Source organism: Heteronotia binoei, chromosome 2 (genome assembly GCF_032191835.1).
Source record: "Heteronotia binoei isolate CCM8104 ecotype False Entrance Well chromosome 2, APGP_CSIRO_Hbin_v1, whole genome shotgun sequence".
Lineage (NCBI taxonomy): Eukaryota > Metazoa > Chordata > Lepidosauria > Squamata > Gekkonidae > Heteronotia > Heteronotia binoei.
Window position 1 is genome coordinate 32,088,485 of NC_083224.1, and position 23,563 is coordinate 32,112,047.

Consider the following 23,563-nt stretch of genomic DNA (forward strand, 5'->3'; position numbering starts at 1 on the left):
TATGAGCCCCAAAGGAATGTGCCTTCATCCTCCATTGTTTCCAATGGAGGGAAGGCATTTAAAAGGAATGTAGTTCCCTTAAATGCAATGGCCGGAACTAACTTCAGAGATCAGTCACGTTTCTTCCCTCCTGTTTCCCGGAGCCTCCTGGTAAGTACCCTGCCAGCTTGTCTGCCTCACCTGGCAACTCTTGGCACCAGAGATCACAAAAGCTTTCCTGAAACTGTATATGCCTCATGTCTGCTCCTATCCAACTGTAAAAGCCCCCTGGCCTTGACCACTTTCCAAAAACACTTGGGAGGCACCAGGAAAGGTTTTGGCACCACACTGGGGATCTGTTTTAAAACAAATAAACAAGCTACCTGCTGTTTAGCAATACAAAACGCAATGCCAATATTTAACATGCCTGAACAAATGAATCTGTTAACAGGAAAATAATTTTGACCTGTGATATTTAAGAAACGCTTATGTGTTATAAATGGGCTTTCTGAGCCCTGAGACACTAGTGCGACTCAGAACCCCCAAGGGCATAGAAATGTGACAGTATACTTTCTTGTGCATATATTATTAGTCAAAATTGAGGCAGTCATGTCTATTGCTGTTTAGTGGGCTTCTGCAGATGTGTGCTGGTAATTCAATTCACTTGTTCAGTACATCAACATGTCCTTGAACAAGAAACAGTAGGCCACATAATACTGAACAAATGACCTAGTTCTATGTATAGCAAAGACATCTGCACAGATCCTGCTAGAAGTTCTACTTCTAGCACCCTTATCATAGAAGTTCATACTCCACAGAAGAGGCAGCTGATAAGAGGGCCTTTGTCATCATCACTGATCCATTGCCTATTGTTCTACTTCTATGTAGCACCCATATCACCACTGTGTTATGTTCATAAAGATAAAGGTAGTCCCCTGTGCAAGCACCAGTCATTTCCGACTCTGGGGTGATGTCGCATCACAACATTTTCACGGAGTGGTTTGCCATTGCCTTCCCTGGTCATCTATACTTCCCCTCCACCTTCCAACAAGCTGGGTACTCATGTTACCGACCTCGGAAGGATGGAAGGCTACAGAAGTATAATTGTCAATGAACTGGAACTCTGGCTCAGTTCTTGTTCTTTAATTAAACATCACTCAGGCTCAATATTAAAGAACTCTAGGCATGCACTATGGGTTGAAAAGATCAAAAGGGAAAAGGGAAACATCTGGGAGTTGGCAAGTTGACTTTGTGCCTTTGAATAACAGAGACAAACAGTGCCACACCATTTGGCCACTGGAAGGTTTGTAGCCTAATACAAGCCTCACTCCTTCTTTTGATGCTTTGATTTACTGGAGAGCCAGTCTGGTGTAGTGATTAACTGTGTGGACTCTTATCTGGGAGAACCGGGTTTGATTCCCCACTCCTCCACTTACACCTGCTAGCATGGCCTTGGGTCAGCCATAGCTCTGGCAGAGGTTGTCCTTGAAAGGGCAGCTGCTGGGAGAGCCCTCTCCAGCCCCACCCACCTCACAGGGTATCTGTTGTGGGGGAGGAAGGGAAAGGAAATTGTGAGCCGCTCTGAGACTCTTCGGAGCGGAGGGCGGGATATAAATCCAATATCATCTTCTTCTGTACTACAGAAGGGAAGTATTCCGTCCCAAACTGTTTCTTTTCCGAGTCATCTGTTGTCACAAGTCCATGTCAAGATAACTTCGGTAGTCTGATTTTTGGATTGGCTAAAGGGCCCCAGCCTATTCAAATCTTAGACTTTAAGAAGTTTAGCATTCCTGTTCTCTCTTGTTAGTTGTAGTTGAAGCAGCCAGCTTCAGCTATCTGGAGGTGGTGGGCTAACCTCACCGTAGGTCAGGCACTTCCCTAATGCACATACACACAAAATCCTCTTTGGGCAAAGAGACTTGAAACACTGACTTCCTTCAACAAAGAACAATAAAAACCCGTAAGTCTGAACTAATGCCTTACTGTGTAGTTAGAACCTTAAATGGTTGTCTTGTTGTCTTCTTTCTTACTGCTATGTTCCTTTAAAATATTCTTGCACTCAGATACCCTGGGTTGGGAATTCTTGACAATAACATGATAGGATCGCTAACAGAAGAGATACTGTGAATCACAGCAAAAATATTTTTTAAAAAGAAGCATATTACGGTGTAGTGAAATCAGGGGGGGGCAGCTGCCAGGGATCACTGCCTCTGGTGGGGCCCGCGGCCATTCACCCTCCCTACCCAAGCACCTCCCCTGCCATCTGTCTGCATGCCCCTCCCCATCCACTTACTTTAATTGCTCTATCACTCACGCTCCCTGCTGCCCCAGGTTATTGAGGAAAGGTGGGTGGATGGTGCACAGTGGTGTAATATTGTGGGTTTCTCATTCTCTCTGCTTTCCATTCCAGCAAGGGAGCTGTGGCTTCCCCCCTTGCCCCAGCCCTCCCTGACCTGTACCCTCTCCTTTTAATCTTTACTGTCCTAAGAAAGATGATGTCACCAGGGGTGCCTTCTGACAACTCTTGGGACATCAAATGTGGCCTGTCACTTACTTTTCAGCCTTGCTGGATCCCATGGCCACTGGCCTCCCCCACCCCCCTTGCCTACGTACTGTAGCTGCAGCTGCTCTTTTAGTGCTGAAAAGGGCCAACCCCATGTTGCGTCAGCCCCTGGCCCTACATGTCCCTCACGGTTGCCTCTCTCCTTTCCAAGCAACAGCATAAAATTCCCTCCTGGCTAACCTGGTGCTCACTACTCACCACTGCACTAGTCTCAGTCCAGCAACCCTACTTCCTTTACCTTCTAAGAGCAGCCCAGATTCCCTCTCTTTCCCCATAATTGCCTTTCTCTGTTGGCTGAAACTTCTAGTCTTCACCCTGACCTGAAGGATGCTCCCCTCCTGAACCCTGACTTGGTGATTTTTACTGACAGGTCCTGCTTCTGCAATCCTTGGGGCCTCTTTTATGCTGGGTACGCTGTTGTCTCTTTGCGTAATACCTTGGATGCTTTTTCTCATCCTTCTATCTGCTCAGCTCAAGAGGCCAAACTTACTGCCCTTACTTTTGTGTGTTTACTTGCCAGTTTGGTGTAGAGGTTAAGTGCGCAGACTCTTATCTGGGAGAACCAGGTTTGATTCCCCACTCCTCCACGTACAGCTTCTGGAATGGCCTTGGGTCAGCCATAGCTCTCGCAGGAGTTGTCCTTGAAAGGGCAGCTGCTGTGAGAGTCCAGCTCTACCCACCTCACAGGGTGTCTGTTGTGGGAGGAGAAGTTATAGGAGATTGTAAGCCGCCCTGAGTCTCTGATTCAGAGAGAAGAGCAGGGTATAAATCTGCAGTCTTCTTCTTCTTCTTCAGGCCACTCAGTTGCTATCTGTGTTTACAGCAAATATGCTCATTCCTTGTTCATGCTACCAGCATGATTTAAAAACAGTGCGGATTTCTGATGTCTGTTTTCTATTTCTCATGCTCAAGTGGGTTGTTGCCCTTCTAGAATCTATTCTGTTATCCAGCGCTATTTCTGTCACTCACTGACAAAAATATGCAATCTATCATTAAAATTTGACCCCAAGGTAGCTAATATAACTCTCGTATTTAAAAAGGTTCCAGGGGAGATCTGAGAAATTACCGACTGATCAGTCTAATGCTGATACCAGGTAAACTGGTGAGATTAAAGAGAGAATTAGTAGGCATGCCGATGAACAAAAGCCATTGAGGATCAGCACAGATTCTGTAAGGGGAGGTCTTTTCTCTTTTAGAGCTTTAGAGTTCTTTGAAAGGGTGAGCAAAAATGTAGACAAGGGTGACCCAGCAGATGTTTACCCAGGCTTCCAGAAAGCTTTAGATAAAGTTCCTCATCAAAGCCTCCTAAGTAAACTCAGCAGTCATGGGATAAGAGGACAAGTCCTCTCGTGGATTAGAAGCTAGTTAATTAACAAGAAACAGAGAGTGAGCATAAACAGGCACTTTTGCACACTGGAAGGTGGTAAACTGAGGGGTACCACAAGGCTTAATCCTAGGCCTGGTGATTTTCAACTTGTTCATTAATGATTTGGAATTGGGAGTAAACAGGGAAGTGGTGAAGTGTGTGGATTACGCTAAATTGTTTAGGGCAGTGAGAACCAGGGAGGACTGTGAGACACTCCAGAGAGAACTGCTGAGACTAGACAACTGGGCATCAATGTGGCAAATGAGGTTCAATGTGGGCAAGAGCAAAGTAACATACAACAGAGCCAAAAAATCCTAAATGTGCGTGGATGGAGTCCGAACTGGAGGCAACTGACCAGATCCGATATCTTGGGAGTCACGGTAGATAATTCTCTGAAAGTGTTGACTCAGTGTATGACTGCAGTAAAAAAACAACAACAGAGGGGGTGGGAGGCAAATGCTATGCTGGGGATTATTAGGAAGGGGACTGAAAACAAATAAGCCCCTGTATAAATCTACAGTACAGCCTCATTTAGAATACTGTGAACAGTTCTTGTCAACGTACCTCAAAAAAGATATTATAGCACTGGAAAAGGTGCAGAAAAGGGCAACTAATATGATTAAGGAGAAAAGGGCAACTAATATGATTAAGGGATGGAACACCTTCCCTATGAAGAAAGGTTAAAGAGATTAGAGCTTTTTAAAGCTTGATAGATGTTTACAAAATCATGCATGGGATGGAGAAGGTAGAGAAGGAAGTACTTTTCTTCCTTTCTTGTGGACACTCAATGAAATTAATGAGAAGCAGGCCTAGAACAGATAAAAGGAAGTACTTCTTCACCCAAAGTGTAATGAACACATGGAAGTCACTGCTGCAGGAAGTGGTGGTGGCTACAATAAGCTTCAAGAAGAAGAAGAAGATATTGGATTTATATCCCGCCCTCCACTCCGAAGAGTCTCAGAGCGGCTCACAATCTCCTTTACCTTCCTCCCCCACAACAGACACCCTGTGAGGTGGGTGGGGATGGAGAGGGCTCTCACAGCAGCTGCCCTTTCAAGGACAACCTCTGCCAGAGCTATGGCTGACGCAAGGCCATTCCAGCAGCTGTAAGTGGAGGAGTGGGGAATCAAACCTGGTTCTCCCAGATAAGAGTCCGCACACTTAACCACTGCACCAAACTGGCTCTCCAAGAGGGGAGTGGATAAACATACGGAATAGAGGTCCATCAGTGGCTCTTTGCCACAAGGTTAAGATGAAATACTAGGTCTGGGACATAGTGATGTTCTGTGTTTTTGGTGCTTGGAGGGCAACAGTGGGAGGACTTCTAGAGTTCTGGCCCCAAACACCTCCACCGAGTCCTCCCACTTTTGTCTGTATAATGACAAGCATACTGGATATTTACTTAAATGGATCAAATCCTCTTAAAAATGCATCATGGCCTAACTTGAAGCTGTCTATGCTTGTAGCCGCCACCACTTCCTGTGACAGTGAATTCTATCGCTGGCTTTGGATATTATCTTAGCATCAAAAGGGGCACTTGCACCTTAATTGACCGGAATGCTGTGTATATGCTAATGATCCCTATAACGACACCTTGTTGTGTATATGCCAATGATCCCTATAACAACACCTTTAATACAACTCGACATATAATAAAAATTGCCCACTCAGAGTCAAGCCATTCCAATGACGGGTTTTTAAGAGGACTGATCCGCTTAAGTAAACAGTCAGTGTGTTTGAGCTGTTTAAGTAAACAGCCAATGTGACATTCACACTGAAGAATGAGCAGTGACTCATAGAATGAGCTGAAGAATGAGCAGTGACTTTTCTATAGTCACATACATAAGAACATAAGAGAAGCCATGTTGGATCAGGCCAATGGCCCATCCAGTACAACACTCTGCATCACACAGTGCCCCCCCCCCCAAAAAAAAACCCAGATGTCATCAGGAGGTCATCAGTGGGGCCAGGACACTAGAAGCCCTCCCACTGCCCCCCCCCAAGCACTAAGCATACAGAGCATCACTGCACCAGACAGAGAGTTCCAATAATATACTGTGGCTGATACCCACTGATGGACCTCTGCTCCATATGTTTATCCAATCCCTTCTTGAAGCAGTCTATGCTTGCAGCCCCACATTTTCTTCACTGCAAATTACTAAGTCATCAGGCTAGAAGGGAGGAGGTATTTGAGATTTTACTTTATTTTGTATGTTTAAATCACAAGGCAGAATACAAATAATTGCAAGGGTGGTCTTTATTTATTTCACTAACAGTCCACCTTCCTTGCCAAGATTAAAGGAGCATTACGCAAGTTAAAAACAACACAATTAAACACTATTACACACATAATTCAATGTACAACTGTTTCATTTGTTGCTTGACTAGCTCCTTGCATGCAGTTTATGGGTTTTTAGGCTGTTGGTTTATTTAAATTGGACAGTTTGCATCAGGGTGTTTTTATACTTTTAGGACTGGATTTTACAACTGCCACCCCTGAGGATTTACCAAAAGAAGAAGTGGCCGAAACTTCAAGCCAAAAAAATAAGTAAATGAAAACAACTCACACCTGTTTTTGAAGAACAGCTTTAGACCATTTTGTCTTTTCAAAAGTGTGTCTAAGATTCCTAGAGGACGTTTCAAGAAGCAGACAGCCACTGATGTGAGTGTCCTGCTCTGAACCGATTGTTTCACCGGTTAATGCAATCTTGCAATGCAAGTGCATAAGGTAACTTGGAGATGTTCCTGTGTTTTGTACCTAAGGGGGCTGGCTAATCATTAACACTGTCTTCTGAAGCCCCGTCACATAACCATAGCTCTTTCCAAAAAGGGAGGGGGGGATCTATAATCTGTACACACTGTGAAACTTTCCCAGGGTTTGCAATAGGTTTTCTTCCCTTGCTATAATGAAAAGTGCACACAGAGAAAACAATGACAAGAAATTACAAAATGGAAGTAGGCTAAAATCAATTGTTGCATGAAAGCATTCTAAAGCAGGGGCATCAAACATACAGCCCGGGGGCCAAATCAGGCCCCCAGAGGGCTCCTATCAGGCCCTCGAGCAACTGGCTATCATCTGCTTTCTTCTCCCGCTCTCCACAGCTTGCTTTGCCAGGCTTGCTCAATCAGACAGGAGCTATAGAGCAAAAACTCTGTTTTCTCCATTGGCTGAGGCTCCTCCCTTGGGGAGGAAGGGGGGGGAGGCAGAGCTTGTTTTTCCAGGCTTTCTTAATTGCACTGCAGAACTACTGAGCCAAGCCTCTCTTCCTTCTATTGGCTGAAGCTCCTTCCCCTCCTGGTCCTCTGGGGAAGGAAGGAAAGAGCCAGAGTTTCCTTTGCCCAGTTTCTTGGATCCCATGGGAGAGAAACAAAGAAAGCATCTTTAAGACCAAAGAGTGCTAACGTTTTAGGCATGTTTTAAGTTTTTTTTAAAAAAAATATTTGTGTTTGTCTGTATTCTTTATAAAGTGTATATCTCTGCTACCTAATCTTAAATAGGTATACACATGACCTGGCCCGACATGGCCCAGCCCAGCCCAACCTGACATGGCCTGGCCCCAAAAAGGTCTCATTTATGCCAGATCTGGCCCTCATAACAAATGAGTTCAACACCCCTGTTCTAAGGGCTGATGTCTCCAACAGAAAGGGCAATCTACTATCCTCCAGTCTAAGGAGGTTTCCTCTAATTTGTGGTTCTTCCAATGGAGGGAAACCCACTTAAATTGGAGGAAAATTCCTTAAACTTTAATTTGGAGGATGGCTCCTTAGATTGGAGGAAAGCTTCTGGCTTGAGCCAAAAGAAAATGGTGGGTATAAATATTTAAATAGATGCATTGTGCTCAGTAGAGTGGTAAAGTATGACCCCAAGCGGGCAGCCATGTTGGTCTGAAGCAGCAGAACAAAGTAGGAGTCAATGTGCACCTCGAAGGCCAACAAAGTTTTATTCAGAATGTAAGCATGCACATACGAAAGCTTACATTCTGAATAAAACTTTGTTGATCTTAAAGGTACACTTGACTCCTACTTTGTTCTTCAGTATGACCCCAGTATTTGCAGAAGCCTGCTGATTTGGGGGGGGGGGAGAGGGGAGGCAAGCGGAGCAGAAAACATTTGTAGGTTCCTTCCAAATACCTTCTGCAATTGCTCAGCTTTTTTTTTTACCTCCTCAAATCCCATATGGTGTGTTTCTGACCTCTTCAGAATATTGTGGCATACTGATTTCAGAATGCCCTTCACCTCCTCTATTTGCATAGTGAACGCTTAGGTTTTAGTGCCATGCAAAGAATTATTTCCCCTGGCATTAAGCTGACTTTAAGGGAGGGGCTGTGGCTCAGTGGCAGAGCCTCTGCTAGGCATGCAGAAGGTCCCAGGCTCAATCCCCAGCATCTCTGGTTAAAGGATCTGGCAGTAGGTGACACGGAAGACCTGAGACCCTGGAGAGCCACTGCTAGTCTGGGTAGACAATACTGACTCTGATGGACCAAGGGTCTGATTCAGCATAAGACAGCTTCATGAGTACTTTTCTTCCTTTGCCCCAGCTTTAAAGGTATTACTGCTTGGTTCTGACCATATATTGATGTCTTTCTTGTACACATCATGTGATTCACAAACTGCCCTGAAGCCTGAAATGACTGAGAAGTGCAAGACGGAAAATTTCAAAACAAATTTTCCTACCCCACCACTTTGTTACTGAAATAATGTCATTTATACTGTGAGTTTGTGTGTACTGCAATGCAAGTCTTTCTCAAAGACTTGTCTACACACCTTGTTGGTTGACTTCCCTTCCCTCCCCCTCCATTCTGAGATGCAGGACCAGCTTCTTTCCACTTAACTAGTCAAGTAAAGAAGCTTCTGGGTCTTTTAGCACTTCCAAAAACTGAGAGCCAGTAGATGGAGCAGACAAAAAGCATGCCTAATCTGAACACAGTAACTGAATACTTAATTATTAGGCCGTTAATCAAAGCACATAGTAGGAGCTGTATTGGCATTCTGCCATAGAAAGCAAGCATTATACACACATTAATACTTTGCACTAAAAAATTCTCACTTCTGAGTAATCTAGTTTGAACTGAAACCCCTACCAAAAACTCCAGTTCAATGAGGTTAACTGACTGCTTTGAAAAATACCTCTTCTCAGCCAGGATACTGCCCCTGTTTCTTATTTGGAAATACACTTGGAGCTCCCTAGCTCACCTGTTCCCCTCCATCAGGGGTGGCCAAATTGTGGCTTGGGAGCCATATATGGTGGCTCTTTCACACATATTGTGTGGCTCTTGAAGCCCCCACTGCCCCATCAGCTGGCTCATTTGTCTCTTTAAATTACTTCTCCAAGCAAAGCCAGCTGGCAGCTTAGAGAACAAATTTAAAGTTAAAGTTGCTTTCTTTCCATCTCCCCCATCTATTCTCCTTCCTTCCTTCCTCCCTACCTCCGATGTTCATGTTTTGCAGCTCTCTCCACTTAGAGCTGAACTGGCTGTATGAGCAGTACCATTAAAGTCTTTCAGCTCTCAAACATCTGACATTTATTCTACGTGGCTCTTACATTAAGCAAGTTTGGCCACCCCTGCCCTCCATCCATAGTCTTTTCATTTGCACTCAAGTCTCTTGTCCTGTATAACTATAACTAGGTCCAGAATCAAACTCCAAATGGAGCTTTGGCCTACTCAAGACTATGCCCTGTGATTTGGGAACCAACAAAGTCTCAGTTCTGTATACACCACTGCATGTTTCCACTGCCCTCCCAACTGGTTCCCAGACCCCCTAAACCCAGGAAACCAGACACTGGTCAATCCTGCACAGAAAAGTAGCTAAAAAAGCCAGATCCTCCTATAACTCTTTCGGTACCTCTTTGGCCTCTTGCCTCTCTCCCTTCTTGAGTGGTTTACATTACACTTTGCGTGTGTGTGTGTATGTGTATGTGTATGTGTGCATGTGGCTCTTAACATGGGCATTCTAGTGCTGCATAGTATCGCTGACTATCTTATACTACTTGTGAATGCCGGACTCCGCTGATTCTCCAGGCCAACTGACTATACTGTTCCCATCAATACACTTGTTATGGCACTCTATCTAGGTTCTCAATAGTTGCTAGATAAAAATATGGAGCAGAGGTCCATCAGTGGCTATTAGCCACAGTGTGTGTGTGTATACACACACACACACACACACATATATATATATATATATATAATTTTTTTGGCCACTGTGTGACACAGAGTGTTGGACTGGATGGGTCATTGGCCTGATCCAACATGGCTTCTCTTATGTTCTTATTCTGACTGCTTTGAAAAATACCTATCAAATTCCAAATGGAGTCAGATAGGATCACAGAGCAAATTTGATGTAGTGGTTAAGTGCAAGGACTCTTATCTGGGAGAACTGGGTTTGATTCCCCATTCCTCCACTTGAAGGTGTTGGAATGGCCTTGGGTGAGCCATAGCTCTCACAAGAGTTGTCCTTGAAAAGGCAGCTTCTGTGAAAGCTTTCTCAGCCCCATCCACCTCACAGGGTGTCTGTTGTGGGGGAAGAAGATAAAGGAGATTGTAAGACACTCTGAGACTCTGATTCAGAGAGAAGGGCGGGGTATAAATCTGCAATTCTTCTTCTGCAATATTTCTTTCAGGCTCACAGAGGCACCTCACCACTTCATCAAAAATCCATTCATTCATTCGTCTTCTATACTGCTCTCCCTGCTAGCCATCCACAATTCAGAAGGTTACATTTGCCCATCAATCTCTGATTTTGTTATATTTATCTCCTTCACTATGTTTTGCCACAGAATTAAACCCAAACAAGTGGTGACCATGTGAACTAACCTTGTTATTCCAGTTTGGTTCTTGCATCTGTCAAACAACTTTATTAAGCTGTATCCAGATTTGCTACTCACCCTCTACCTATATGTCTGAACTGACAATCTCCACTTCAATATATCTGAAGAAGTGTGCATGCACACAAAAATTTATATCTTGATTAAAACTTTGTTGGTCTTAAAGGTACCACTGGGCTCAAACTCTGTTATATCCTCAGTTCAGCTTACATGCTACCTTCCAAAAAGACAAGCTATAAAATTCTGTCCTGAAAGACAGCTTCCTTACACCAACCTTTGACTGAGAAAATGTTGCTAAGGGAACAAAGATAAATAAAACCACACACAAAAAAAGAGGGGGGAGAGAGTCAGGTAGGAACAACACTTCTAAAATGTGGCAAACCAAAATACGATTGTAATTTAAAACCTACTATAAGGCATGTAACATTCCTTCACAATAACCTACACATATTTATCCAATATCAGGATCACTTTGACAGAATCAACCTGACCCAAATAAGGAATAACTCTAATGTATTAAGACTGTGATCGCTACTGCTAAAGGTTTAGTGGATTATCCTACCACTCCACTCAGCTAAATTAGAAGCCTTCCTTCGAGTTAATTGGCTATTCCCCAAGTGCAAGAACCTTTCAAGTTCAGAGGAGGTTCCGCAGGCGGGAGCAAGGCTTCACGCCTCCTGGAAGGCCGCGGGAGCACCCACGACACTGCTATCATCTGACTTGTGCAAAGGAAAAGGAGTGTAAACGTTTGTTTCACGTTGGGCCCTGCACTTTAGCCCCACTGCTGCACTGTGCTTTTTTGTGTGTGTCTTTCTGGAAAAAAAAAAATTCTATCACATCAAAGCTTGGAAACTAAGCAAGGCCAGCCATGGGTAGTCTTTGGGCAGAAGACCGCCAAGGAAAACTGGGGTTGCTGCACAGAGGCAGGCAAAGCACCTTGTTCATCTCTTGCCTTGAAAACCCCACGGATCAGTTGCAACTCTATAACACACAATTATTATTAAGTAACAATGCTAGCTCTGAATGATAAAGCTACCATTGCCGCTTCAGAACTGATGTGTCACACACGATGCCTGAAATGAAATGTTTGACACATGAAAATGACACTCCTCAACAGCAACGCTGCTCAAGTTTCTTATTTTAATCACTCTCTGGGCAGGCATCTGCAAACTATTTTTTTAAATAGAGTACTTCATAAGTAACCAGTAAACTGGAACAAAGATGCCATTCCAAACATACACAGCGTTTTCAGGAAATGGGCTTATCTTCACTGTGCAAAGGTATTAGTTTTAAGCAGATTACTAAAATATAGAAAAAGCTACACCCCTATCTGAACAGCTGCAAAAATCTATTACAGATACATAAAACTTCACAACTGAAAGAGTGATAGGTCTGCTATTAACTTCTAATAAAAGAAGTAATGTCTCCATAGGATCTATATTTTGGAGCACAGGAAGAATTAAAAGATTTATAGGCTCAGAAAAATGACCAGATTCAAAGGTCACATGATATAGGATGCCTATATTACCTACACCACAGTCACACACTTCTATCAGAATATGGTATCTTAAGATACCTGCCTTCCCAAACTCCAGATGGTAGGGCATTATGGTGCACCAACATAAAGGCATACCTCTAATCAGGGCTTTTTTGGTAGAAAAAGCCCAGCAGGAACTCATTTGCATATTAGGCCACACCCTGACATCACCATTGTTTCATATAGGGCTTTTTTTGTAGAAAAGCCTAGCAGGAACTCATTTGTATATTAGGCCACACCCAAGACCGGAACTGTGTTCCTGCTCAAAAAAAGCCCTGCCTACACAGAGAAACAGTCAAATATGAGCGATAACTGGGGAGCTCACTGGGTGGAAGAATATAAATTGAGTAGAACAAACATCTCGTGCTCTACAGATTGTGCTGCTATAATCATACTTAAATAGGCATTTCTTAATCATTCTTACAGCTTCCTGTTTGGTAACCGAATAAAGGAAATCCAAGGAAAGATTGCGGAACTGTAATCTTCACTCAACAAGTCTATCCTAGCGGGAAATATAAGATTCCTCTCTGACTGATATGAAGTAGCTCTCTTGGATGTCCAAGTATGTAATTTTAACTTTAAGAGAAGAAACCTTCATCTAGGCTGGAGCACAAGAGATGGTTGTCTCAATTTATCCTGGAGCTCAAAGGAGAATTATGTGTCAGAGCTGTAGATCTGATGCTTCTAAAGGGAATGCCGTGAGCTATGAAACATGGCAAGGAGATAAAACAGGGTCAGATGACCTAGAAGGGGTGTGATCAGGAGAAGGTGCTGAATGATTGCAACCATGAATGTTAGACTAAATCACAAAGATACAAAGCAGGTAATGAATAAAACAAGAGTGCTTAATTACCCTCTGTAGTACCACAGTAATGGAGCCTCACTGTGTATAAACTACAGCCACAATACCCATACTTAGTTGTCAGCTGAACAATGCCTCCCTCCAGCTAGAAGGCAGATTTAGATAGATCCGGGAGTTATCTTTTTCCAAAAATCTTCCTTTTGTTTTGGGGGGGGGGGGCGCAAGGGAGACAGAAGCAGCAACTGCATACACAATGCCTGTCACATCAGACAAAGAGAACATTACAAGATGTTACTTCTTTTCCTGCTCTGGACGCACTTGCATTGGGGTTAATTTCTCAGCTATGCACAAGGAGGCGGGGTATGCTTGGGGGAACAGAGCTAATTGCCACTTTAAATAAAAACAACACATTATATACCCAATACATAGCAACCAATGCCCGCTGGACCCATTTATTAAACCTCAGTTGATCTTAAGAAGGTGTTATCAGTCATGCTTCTGAGAATAACTTGTCATCTATTATCAACACCGTTCTTTTAACCACAGAGAACACAAAACCAAGAAAAAGACATCTTTCATGACCAAACTGTCACTTCTGCCTAGAACCTAAATATGTGGATTGCTCTACAAAGTTTAGTGTGTGGGAGGGAGGAGGAGGGATTAAGGTTACAAATCAAGGTCTTAACAAGAACATTTGAACTGAAGGATTGGTTTTCAACATGGCAGCGTATCTACGCACTTCACAAAAGCTTTAAAGTAACTGTTCATTGTAAAGTTTCAGGTGGGTATCCATATTCATCATCATCATCATCCCTTTTATTGGCATACTCAGGCATAACATAAAATAAGGACAGACAAAATATACAGTCTAAGATTAAGACCAATAAACTAATCAAATTTATAGTGAAACATGCCCCGCATAGATTTTAATGGACTTCTCCAGAAATTTACTAACAGCCCTTGTGATTTCTATTTCATAATCTTTCAGTAGATGGCGGTAATCAATCCCATTCACTAGGTTACAGGGAAGGAGAGAAAGATTTCCAAACAATTCTCTCCAGGGATTAGAATATCAGTGACAATCCAGCAATATATGTTGGATGGAATATCAGCCATATTAGTTTGCAGTAAGATTTGAGTAAGAGCAAGATTTGAGTCCAGTAGCTCCTTAGAGGCCAATGAGATTTGCAGGGTGTAAGCTTTTCAGAGCCAAAACTCCCTTTGCCGAGTACTTTGTCTGCTTTCTGGAACAGGGAGCTTTGACTCTCAAAAGCTTACACCCTGCAAATTTGTGTTGATCTTTAAGGTACTACTGGACTTAAATCTTGTTTATTGTAAAGATGATACTCTTTCAGGCCAGTAGTACTAGGATGCATGCCGACTCACTGCAGAAATAAGCCTGTAACTGTAAAAAAAATTTTTTTTGGGGGGGGGGGGGGCTTCTTGTCTACTGTTACACTGCACTCATAAATACAATAAAGCCCTATGTGGCTTGGGACTGGGGAATCTGAAGGATCATCTCCTCCCATGTTCCTGCCCACAAATTCAAATCACAGGGAGAGGCCTCTTGACAGTCCCATCAATCAAACAACCTCACTCGGTGGGTACAAGAGAAGCCTTCTCAGTGGCAGTCCCACAATTACAGAAGAACCTCCCCAGGGAGATGTGCATGGCCTTTACACTTTCAATCTTTAGAAGGCTGCTGAAGGAGGTTTTTAGGACCACACTTGATTAAGTTACTGGTGGTGAGTGGTAGAAACGGCAGTCAAGTTGCAGCCAATTCATAGCGGCTGTGTAGGGTTTTCAAGGCAAGAGAGGCTCAGAGCTGGTTTGCCATTGCCTGTCTCTGAACAGCAACCCTGGACTTCCTTGGTGGTCCCCCATCCAAATACTAACTAGGGCCGACCCTGAGCAGTCTGACAAGACTGGGTGAGCCTGGGCCACCCAGTCAGAGTGATTAGGTTACTAGCAGTCCTAAATTGCAATGTTCAATTTTGGTTTTTTATGTGTTTTATTGTATGCATTTTATCTCTATTGTAAGTACCTGCTGACAGAGATAGACAGCTGCAAATTTGTTCTGGAGCAATACCATTATATAAGAGGCAACAATTCAAGGTACAGCCATATCAAGATTACTGCCCACTAGGACGCATCACTTCCCAAGGAGTATATGGCAACTGCTTGCAGAAGAAACTGGCAGAGGTAGCCCAGGTGACATGGTTGTGCTCGCTGGACTGCATCCAATATTTCAATCTCCCTGTTTACAATCAACAGTCACTTCAATTAAGTCTCTGTGTAAGACGAAACGTATGTAATACTTCTGTAACAATACACTCATGATGAAATCAAACTCATCCTGTGAACAACTACTAGAAACAACCGTAAATTATTACTGCATTACAGAACTCTCCAAATAATCCCACAAGCCAGGAGTCTCCAACTTTTTGAAGACCGGGGGCACTTTTGGAATTCTGACGGAAGGAGATGGGCGCAACGGCAACATGGCTCCCACAAGAGGTGGAGCCATCCACAAAATGGCTCCCACAAGAAGCAGAGACAATCAGCACACAGCTCCCACAAGAGGCAGAGCCAACCACAAAATGGCTCCCAAAAGAGGTGCAGCGAATCACAAAATGGCTCCCAAAAAAGGCAGAGCCAACCACAAACCATCAGGGAATGAGGTTATGCAGAACTCTAACAGTAACTCTAAAACATTTCAGGCAGAAGCTCAGCTTGACAGGATGCTGTTTAAAATAAACATAAGAGAAGCCATGTTGCATCAGGCCAAAGGCCCATCCAGTCCAACACTCTGTGTCACACAGTGGCCAAAAAAAACCCAGGTGCCATCAGGAGGTCCAGGACACTAGAAGCCCTCACACTGTTGCCCCTCCAAGCACCAAGAATACAGACCATATTGTTTAAAAATATTTTCTTGCAAACATACAGCTTATCTTCAGTTATGCAGCAAAGATCCTTGTGCTGTGGTGGCACTGGTCCTGAAACACCTTCTCACTGACATCCTGCAATAGCCCTCCATCCAGCCCTCAAACTGATTACATTTTATGTGTTTACTACAATTTCTCCTGCCCCTCCTCCATGGAACTTAAGAGTGGTATACTCTTCCCTCTTATGTTTTATCCTCACATCAACCCTGGGAAGCACAGCAGTTGACTCAAGGTCACCCAGTGAACTTCATGGCAGAATAGGGATCTCAGCCTGGACTCCTGGATCCTAGTCCAACATTCCAACATAAACATTACAACACACTGGCTTTCTGTCAGCATTTGCCAACAGCAACAGCCTGCCAGACCACAGCACAGCTGGCTAATGCTCCCAAAGACACTATTAAAATGACTCAAAGGATGAGGGCCATGAAAAGTGGCAGGGTAGGAAAGAAAGCCCACACCTAGGTCTCCAACTACTTTTGAGGGCCTGGAATTGGATGTCAGAACTGGAAAGGGGAAGAGCCACTAGAAACCCTTGAATGCAGGCAAAGACCCAGGCTAAAAGCTTTGTTGATCCGTTCTCTCAGAATTGCTCCTCAACAGGGCCTTGTTTTTTAAAAAAAGTTATTGTCCACTATGCAAGTGGAGAAGTAAGGGGCTGTGGCTCAGTGGTACAGATTCTACTTTGCATGCAGAAGGTCCTATGTTCAATCCCCAGCATCTCCAGTTAAAGGGACCAGCAGTAAGTGACGTGAAAGACATCTGCCTGAGACCCTGGAGAGCCACAGCAAGTCTGAATAACTAACAGTGACTTCAGTGGACCAACAATCTGATTCAGGTAGCTTCATGTATTCAGTTTCCTTAACTCCACAGGAATGTGAACCCAAATACCACGTACATAACAACCACCAAATACCATGTACATAACAACCACCAACAATATCTATGTAAACAAGCTACCATGCAATAATAGCTCTAAAGACACCTATAAAGCTATTACTGCATGGTAGCCCATTTACAGAGATATTGTAGGCTAAGACAAGTCTCCCCTATTCTATAACCATGCATTGGATTTTTCCTATCTAAATGCAGAACTTTACATTTATCCCTGTTCAAATTCATTTTATTGGTTTTAGCCCAGTTTTCTAGCCTGTCAAGGTCATCCTGAATCCTGTTTCTGTCTTCTTCTGTGTTTGCAACCCCTCCCAATTTAGTATCATCTGCAAATTTAATAAGCATTCCCTCTATTCCTTCATCCTTCATCCACATCACTGATAAAGATGTTGAACAAAACAGGTCCCAGGACAGATCCCTGAGGCACTCCACTTGTCACTCCTCTTCAAGAGGATGAGGAACCATTCACAAGCACTCCTTGGGTGCGATCTGTCAACCAGTTACAGATCCACCTAATGGTAACAGGATCCAAACCACATTTTCCCAACTTGTCAACAAGGACTGTATGTGAAACCTTATCAAAAGCCTTACTGAAATCAAGATAAATGATGTTTACAGCATTCCCCTGATCCAGCAAGGTAGTCACTTTCTCAAAAAAAGAGATCAGGTTAGTCTGACATGACCTGTTCTTGAGAAAACCATGCTGGCTCTTAGTAATCGCATCCATTCTTTCTAAATGTTCTAAATGTTCCAGGACATGGTATTTGACCATCTGGAAAATCTTATCCTGTACACCGAACTGTCTTATACATATTGACACTGGTGTTAATTCAAGTTGGGAGGGACAGTGGCTCAGTGGTAGAGCATCTGCTCGGGAAGCAGAAGGGCCCAGGTTCAGTCCCCGGCATCTCCAAAAAAGGGTCCAGGCAAATAGGTGTGAAAAACCTCAGCTTGAGACCCTGGAGAGCCGCTGCCATTCTGAGAAGACAATACTGACTTTGATGGACCAAGGTTCTGATTCAGTATAAGGCAGCTTCATGTGTTCATATATGTTCATATAAGTTGCAATTACTTTATTGCATGCCTTACACAGTTGATTTTGTAGTCTTTCAACTATTCCAGAAGAGTGACACCTTTTTTGTGTCAAGAAAGTGTTTCTTGCCAATGGGTTTACGTTATTTGGCTGTAATGGCTTCACATTGATACTTGACATATATCATATAGGTTACTATGGCTTTGCAGGGACACATGTAATATCAGTGCTGGAATATAGTGCTCAGAGGCTTCATGAGAGAGGCGCCGCAACCCTTTTCTCTGACTTTGAAGACCAAACACTTATCAGGACCGCTGCAGGAACAGTTCTAGTTTCGTTTTCAGTAGAAAGATACCTAGCAGCTGTGTGTGGGGGTATGGGGCTAGGTTTAAAATGCTTTTGCCCACTTTTCTTGTGCGCCTAGAATTGTTTACATGTATTAATGGCCATGCACAGTGTATAAGTACCCGAACCCACCTTAGGTGGACAGTTCTAACAAAAACATCCTTTGCTGTGAACATGTATCTCTTTCAATAAACTCCTTATCTGATTTACATCAAAGAGGCTGAGTTGATGAGAACTGCACAGAAGCTGACACTTTGCCTTTCCAGCCTACATCTAGTTCTACGCACAGAATCCAACATACACTCACACAAACATCACATCACCACAGTGCCTTTGTTCACAAAAGCAACTTCTAAGTTAAAGCACCATACAGCAGCTATGGGGGGAAAACACCACAAAGAATCACATGAAACGTGCAGCCCACAAAAAACAAAAATAAGCACTGACTGGAAACTCAGTGTGGATGATGACTGAGCTTCCCAAGGACACTGTCAATTGTCTAAACTGGTTTGCATTGTCTATTTATGACACCTCTATGATCAGTCAGTTCCCACAGAGGTCCTGTCCCCACTGGGACCAACAAATGGGGGAAGGGGCAAGGCTACAAAATCCCAACTGTTGAAGATGCCATTATGTCAGGCTGGAGAAGAGGTACAGGAAGATCAGGAGCTAAGGAAGTAAAGTGTAAGGATAGTTTTGGATTCATAGGCCAGAGATCCACTCCTCATCCTTTTTGAGCCTGAAGGCAGTTTAGGAATTCTGACGCAGGGTGATGAGTGTGACCACAAAATGGCTGCCACTGGAAGTGGAGCCAACTACACACTGTCAGGGAGTGAAGTTATGCATAATTTTAGTAGTAACTCTTCACATTTCAAGCAGAATCTGCATTAGTAGCATGCCTTTAAAATTGACCATGACAATATTGCTTTAAAATATTTTCTTGCATACACATAGCTTGCCTCCAGTAACATAGCGAAGGCCTTGTGCTGTGGTGGCAGCAGCTGCTGAAGTTCTGTGAATCTTGCACAGCCAATCAGATCTCCAATGGCCAATCTGAAGGTCTGCTTGCAAAAGCCCAATCTGGCCCCACTCACTTTCCAGAAACACTTGGTGGGCACCAGAAAAGGTGTTAATGGGCACCACAGTGAAAAGGTGAAAGGCAAGGGTAAAAAGGGCAAGTTTCCTCGTTCAGGAGAAAACTAGACACCACTGGGACAACAAAGTGAAAGGTGATCCTCTTGCATTACTTTCATAATGCCACTAAATACAAAAAAACCAAAATGCTCTTTACGATGAACACTCTCACTGAACTCAAAGCATGGAAGATGAAATCCAGGGGAAACTCCTCCTAATTTTACCGATTCCCAGCAGCAATCTAACCAGTACTTACGCAACTACCTGTGTTACATGACTTGCAGTTCTTAAAAGGATGTAAGCGTACACACTTCTGGGCAGGGGCACAGCACAAATTTACAAGAGATGACTTGGTAGGAGAAAGAGGACAGACAAAAACGACACTTACCCTGTGACAGGTTTCTGCTTTAATTTCTTTGAGAGCCCGTTCAGACAACACACAACCGCAGTTCCGCAAGAAGCAAAACCTGGCAAGAATAAAATCCGAATTAAATAATAAATTAAAATCCAAATTAAATAACATATATATGTATGTATGTTAAAAGACATATAGCAGAAGTTCAAGCTAGCTCAAGTTAGGACTGAAAGCCATACAGCTTAAAGTAGTTACAACTAATGTTAATCTCCATGGGACCTAGGCTGTAATCTTATGCACAATTACCTGGGAAGAAGTCCTATTTAAACTCATGGGACTCACTTCCAAATATAGCACAAGTGTTCCAAACCACAACTAGGCCACAAATTTGTAAGCAATGGACTGGGGGCTTTTCATTGTCTACAAAAGCTAGTTGCCAGTTACAGACAATTTAGTTGGTATATGCAAAAGTTCCCCCTTGTGGATATTTCTGAAAGTACACAATAAGAAAAGGACTATATAGAATGGCAGTCTGCATTATTGCATCAGTGCAGTGATGAAATTCAGTAATAATGAATCAATCACATTCACTTGTATAGATGTCTCAATTCCAGATGTTGCTCATATGCTAAAAAGCAATGTAAAGAGGGAAATGTGCAGATGAGCACCAAGCTACAAATTGATTCAGATAGATCACAACCAGTGTTCCCTCTAAGCTGTATTAGGGTGAGCTAGCTCACAGATTTTAAGTCTTTGGCTCACACATTTTTGTCTTAGCTCAGAAAAAATGGCCACAGAGCAAACTAATTTATGCGGTTGCTCACAACTTTACTACCAGTAGCTCACAAAGTAGAATTTTTGCCCACAAGACTCCACAGCTTAGAGGGAATCAACTGATAAAGAAATTGCTGAACTATATGAAGCAAAATTTGTTAAGGGAGTGACCCAGAATACATATTTTCTTGCAATCAAACAGAAAACACTAACCTATGTCTTCCATTCATTTCCAGTCCCACAACAGGGCAAATAAAACGTGCACTCTGGATGTCATCATATTTATCCCCCTTTGTGTTCCCCTTGTCACCTGTCCAGGCTGGATTGTCTGTGAGGTTTAGTTCTATGACATTCTGAAAGAAAATATATAGAAGTCTTAGCTAAGCTCTTTTCACTCAAGTAACCTGCACAGCACAACCAAAGATATCACAATCCTCTCTACCATTTGAACATTAAGAAAATCACGTGCTGAATCACTTGGGGCTGAAGTCCTAATCTGGAATGGGAAAAAAAAATCTGTGCAAAACTGATGGAACCTGCTTCCTAAACTAACAGATCTATTCAGTTCTAACAGACCTCACCGGTAAAGATTAAAGCCCCAGGATTAGGGAGACCAGAGTTCAGATCCTCACTCTTCCATTACACTTAGGAGGAGACCCTGTCACTACTTCTCAGCCTGATCTAGATGCCAGGGTTGCTCTGAGGATAAAATGGGGTGGGAGAGAACTAAATATGCTGCCCTGAGCTCCTTGAAGGAAGCGCAGAATAAAGATCACTTAAACAAGACACAACAAACATCCTTGAAGTACTGATGCATATGTTCTGAACACACCATGAGCATTAATGCCCAACTTCTATTGCTGTGTATGTAAGTACTGTCAAGTAACAACCAACTTAAGGTGATCCCAGCAAGGAGCTTTCAAGGCAAGTGAGAAGCAGAGGTGGTTTGTCCTTGCCTTCCTCTGCAGAGTCTTCCTTGGTGGTCTCCCATCCAGGTACCAACCTGGCTTGGTTTCCAAGATCTGATGCTACCTTCCTTCCAAACTTCTAAGTTTACTATATAACAATTTAACAATACTGTGTGAAAACATGACAGACAGAACATGACAGAGACAACAGTGCTGGAACTATTGTCTGCCCAAAAAGAAAGATAAAAGGTGATAGGAGACACAGGGTTAAAGAACAGACAAGAAGAGAGAAATATGCCACTCCCTTTGAAATACTCTTACAGCATCGGGATAAATATAAAGGACTTTTATCTAAACTGTATAAATTATTTACAAATAAATAATAACTGAATAAAACTAAGTTGGTCTTAAAGGTGCAATCGACTCCTATTTTGTTCTACTACTTCAGACCAACACGGCTGCCTACTTGGATCTGTATAAATTATTGTTTGACCTGCAAAAGAACCTGTTTCGCAACGGTATTGCAGAAAAGAAATGATCCAATTCAGATTCTTTGAATGACAGTTGAGAAACCTCTTCTTCAAAAGGATATGTCCTTTTCAATCCCATTATTGACAAGCAGCCAAAGCACAAACCACAAAAGGATATGCAGGAACAGAAAACTTAAAATACAATCCAGAGATAGAAGGGAGATGCTTGAAGTCACACAGGTGAAACTAATAATGACTCTAAAACTTCAAAGTCTTTTCTCAAAGGAGGAGCTAAATAATCTCTCAAAATCCACAACTTGGAGAGGTTCCTCTGCCCAAGGGTAAACTAAGAAAGAAAGAAAGAAAGAAAGAAAGAAAGAAAGAAAGAAAGAAAGAAAGAAAGAAAGAAAGAAAGAAAGAAAGAAAGAAAGAAAGAAAGAAAGAAAGAAAGAAAGAAAGAAAGAAAGACAGACAGGGAAGAGGGAAGAACAAAGTTGTAAGCAGCAATAGATGAGTTTAAAACATCAATTGAAGGTTTCAAAAACTTTGATAACTTAGCTTTTTAATCAGAGACAAAGTCACCGCCGTCCTTAAGCTTATATCTTTCCTTCAGCAGCCATTGAGGGCCGCTTCAAAAAGGTGCCTATGGAGGAGCAGGTTTGTCCTTGTGGTGCAGATAAAGTGGAAACGATTGACCATTGTTTGTTTGGGTGTGGCCTATACCTAGGCATACACGCCAGGTACATTTATTCTTTGTTGGAGGGATGTCTCGAGTTTTCTGATTTCAAAATCTGAAAGAAGCTGTTATCAGATTTTAACCCCCAATTCACAATTAATTGTGCCAAATTTATGGCGGCAGCTAGGAGAATTCGTGAGGATTATGTAAAGAAGGGGTCTTGAACTGACTGTTTTTTGAATATTTCCAAGCTTGTATTTTACCTTTTCTTAAACATCTGAGTACTTTGCATATCACCACAAATGCTATTGAAACTGATATAAATACAGAGACCATGCATAAAGTTGCCAAATTTTGTTCCCATGCAATCAAATTGCATTCTATGGTTCTTACAAGCCAATGCCGAGGTAACAGATTGTAATTTTAACCAGTGTATTCTAGTTAATATTTTTCTGGAGTTGTATAATCTTTAAATTTTTTTATCATATGTACTATATCTATTAAGTTAGAAGATGTTTGACCAGTACTGCATTATTTGTTATATCTCATTATTCATACTAATGTCCTATATTTTATTTTCACATTTATTTTTTAAATATCTTATGTTTTACCTATTTAGGTCCATCTTGATTTTTACAATTTTTCTGTGGTTGTTGGGCTGCATTGTGTTGTGTATTTGGTCATGGACCGTAATAAAGCAAACTGAACTGACCTGCAAAAGAAGACCCCGTTAAGGGCTATGAAAGCTTGGATGAAGGATTGTGAAGGTAGATTATCCGAAGAGGACTGGGAAGGTACTTGGAAAGCACCAAGTTTTAACTCCAAAATATCTACAATTAAATTTAATGCTTTTAAAATATTATGTAGATGGTATTTTACCCTGATGAGACTTTCTCGATTCTATAAATGTTGGAAGGGCTGTGGACAAGTAGGTGACTATATACACTGTTTCTGGA

The 23,563-nt window shown here is 42.5% G+C and overlaps 1 protein-coding gene across 2 annotated transcripts in view; it reads right to left on the reverse strand.

Moving 5' to 3' along the window:
• RTF2 (replication termination factor 2) overlaps window positions 1–23,563 on the reverse strand; it is an 89,641-nt gene that overhangs the window by 61,151 nt on the left and 4,927 nt on the right. For both annotated transcript variants that reach the window (XM_060230753.1, XM_060230755.1), the window contains exons 4-5: window positions 20,767–20,906; window positions 19,813–19,891 (exon numbers count right to left, since the gene is read on the reverse strand). In XM_060230753.1, the coding sequence (XP_060086736.1) occupies window positions 19,813–19,891; window positions 20,767–20,906 (219 nt within the window). The remainder of the gene's footprint in view (window positions 1–19,812; window positions 19,892–20,766; window positions 20,907–23,563) is intronic.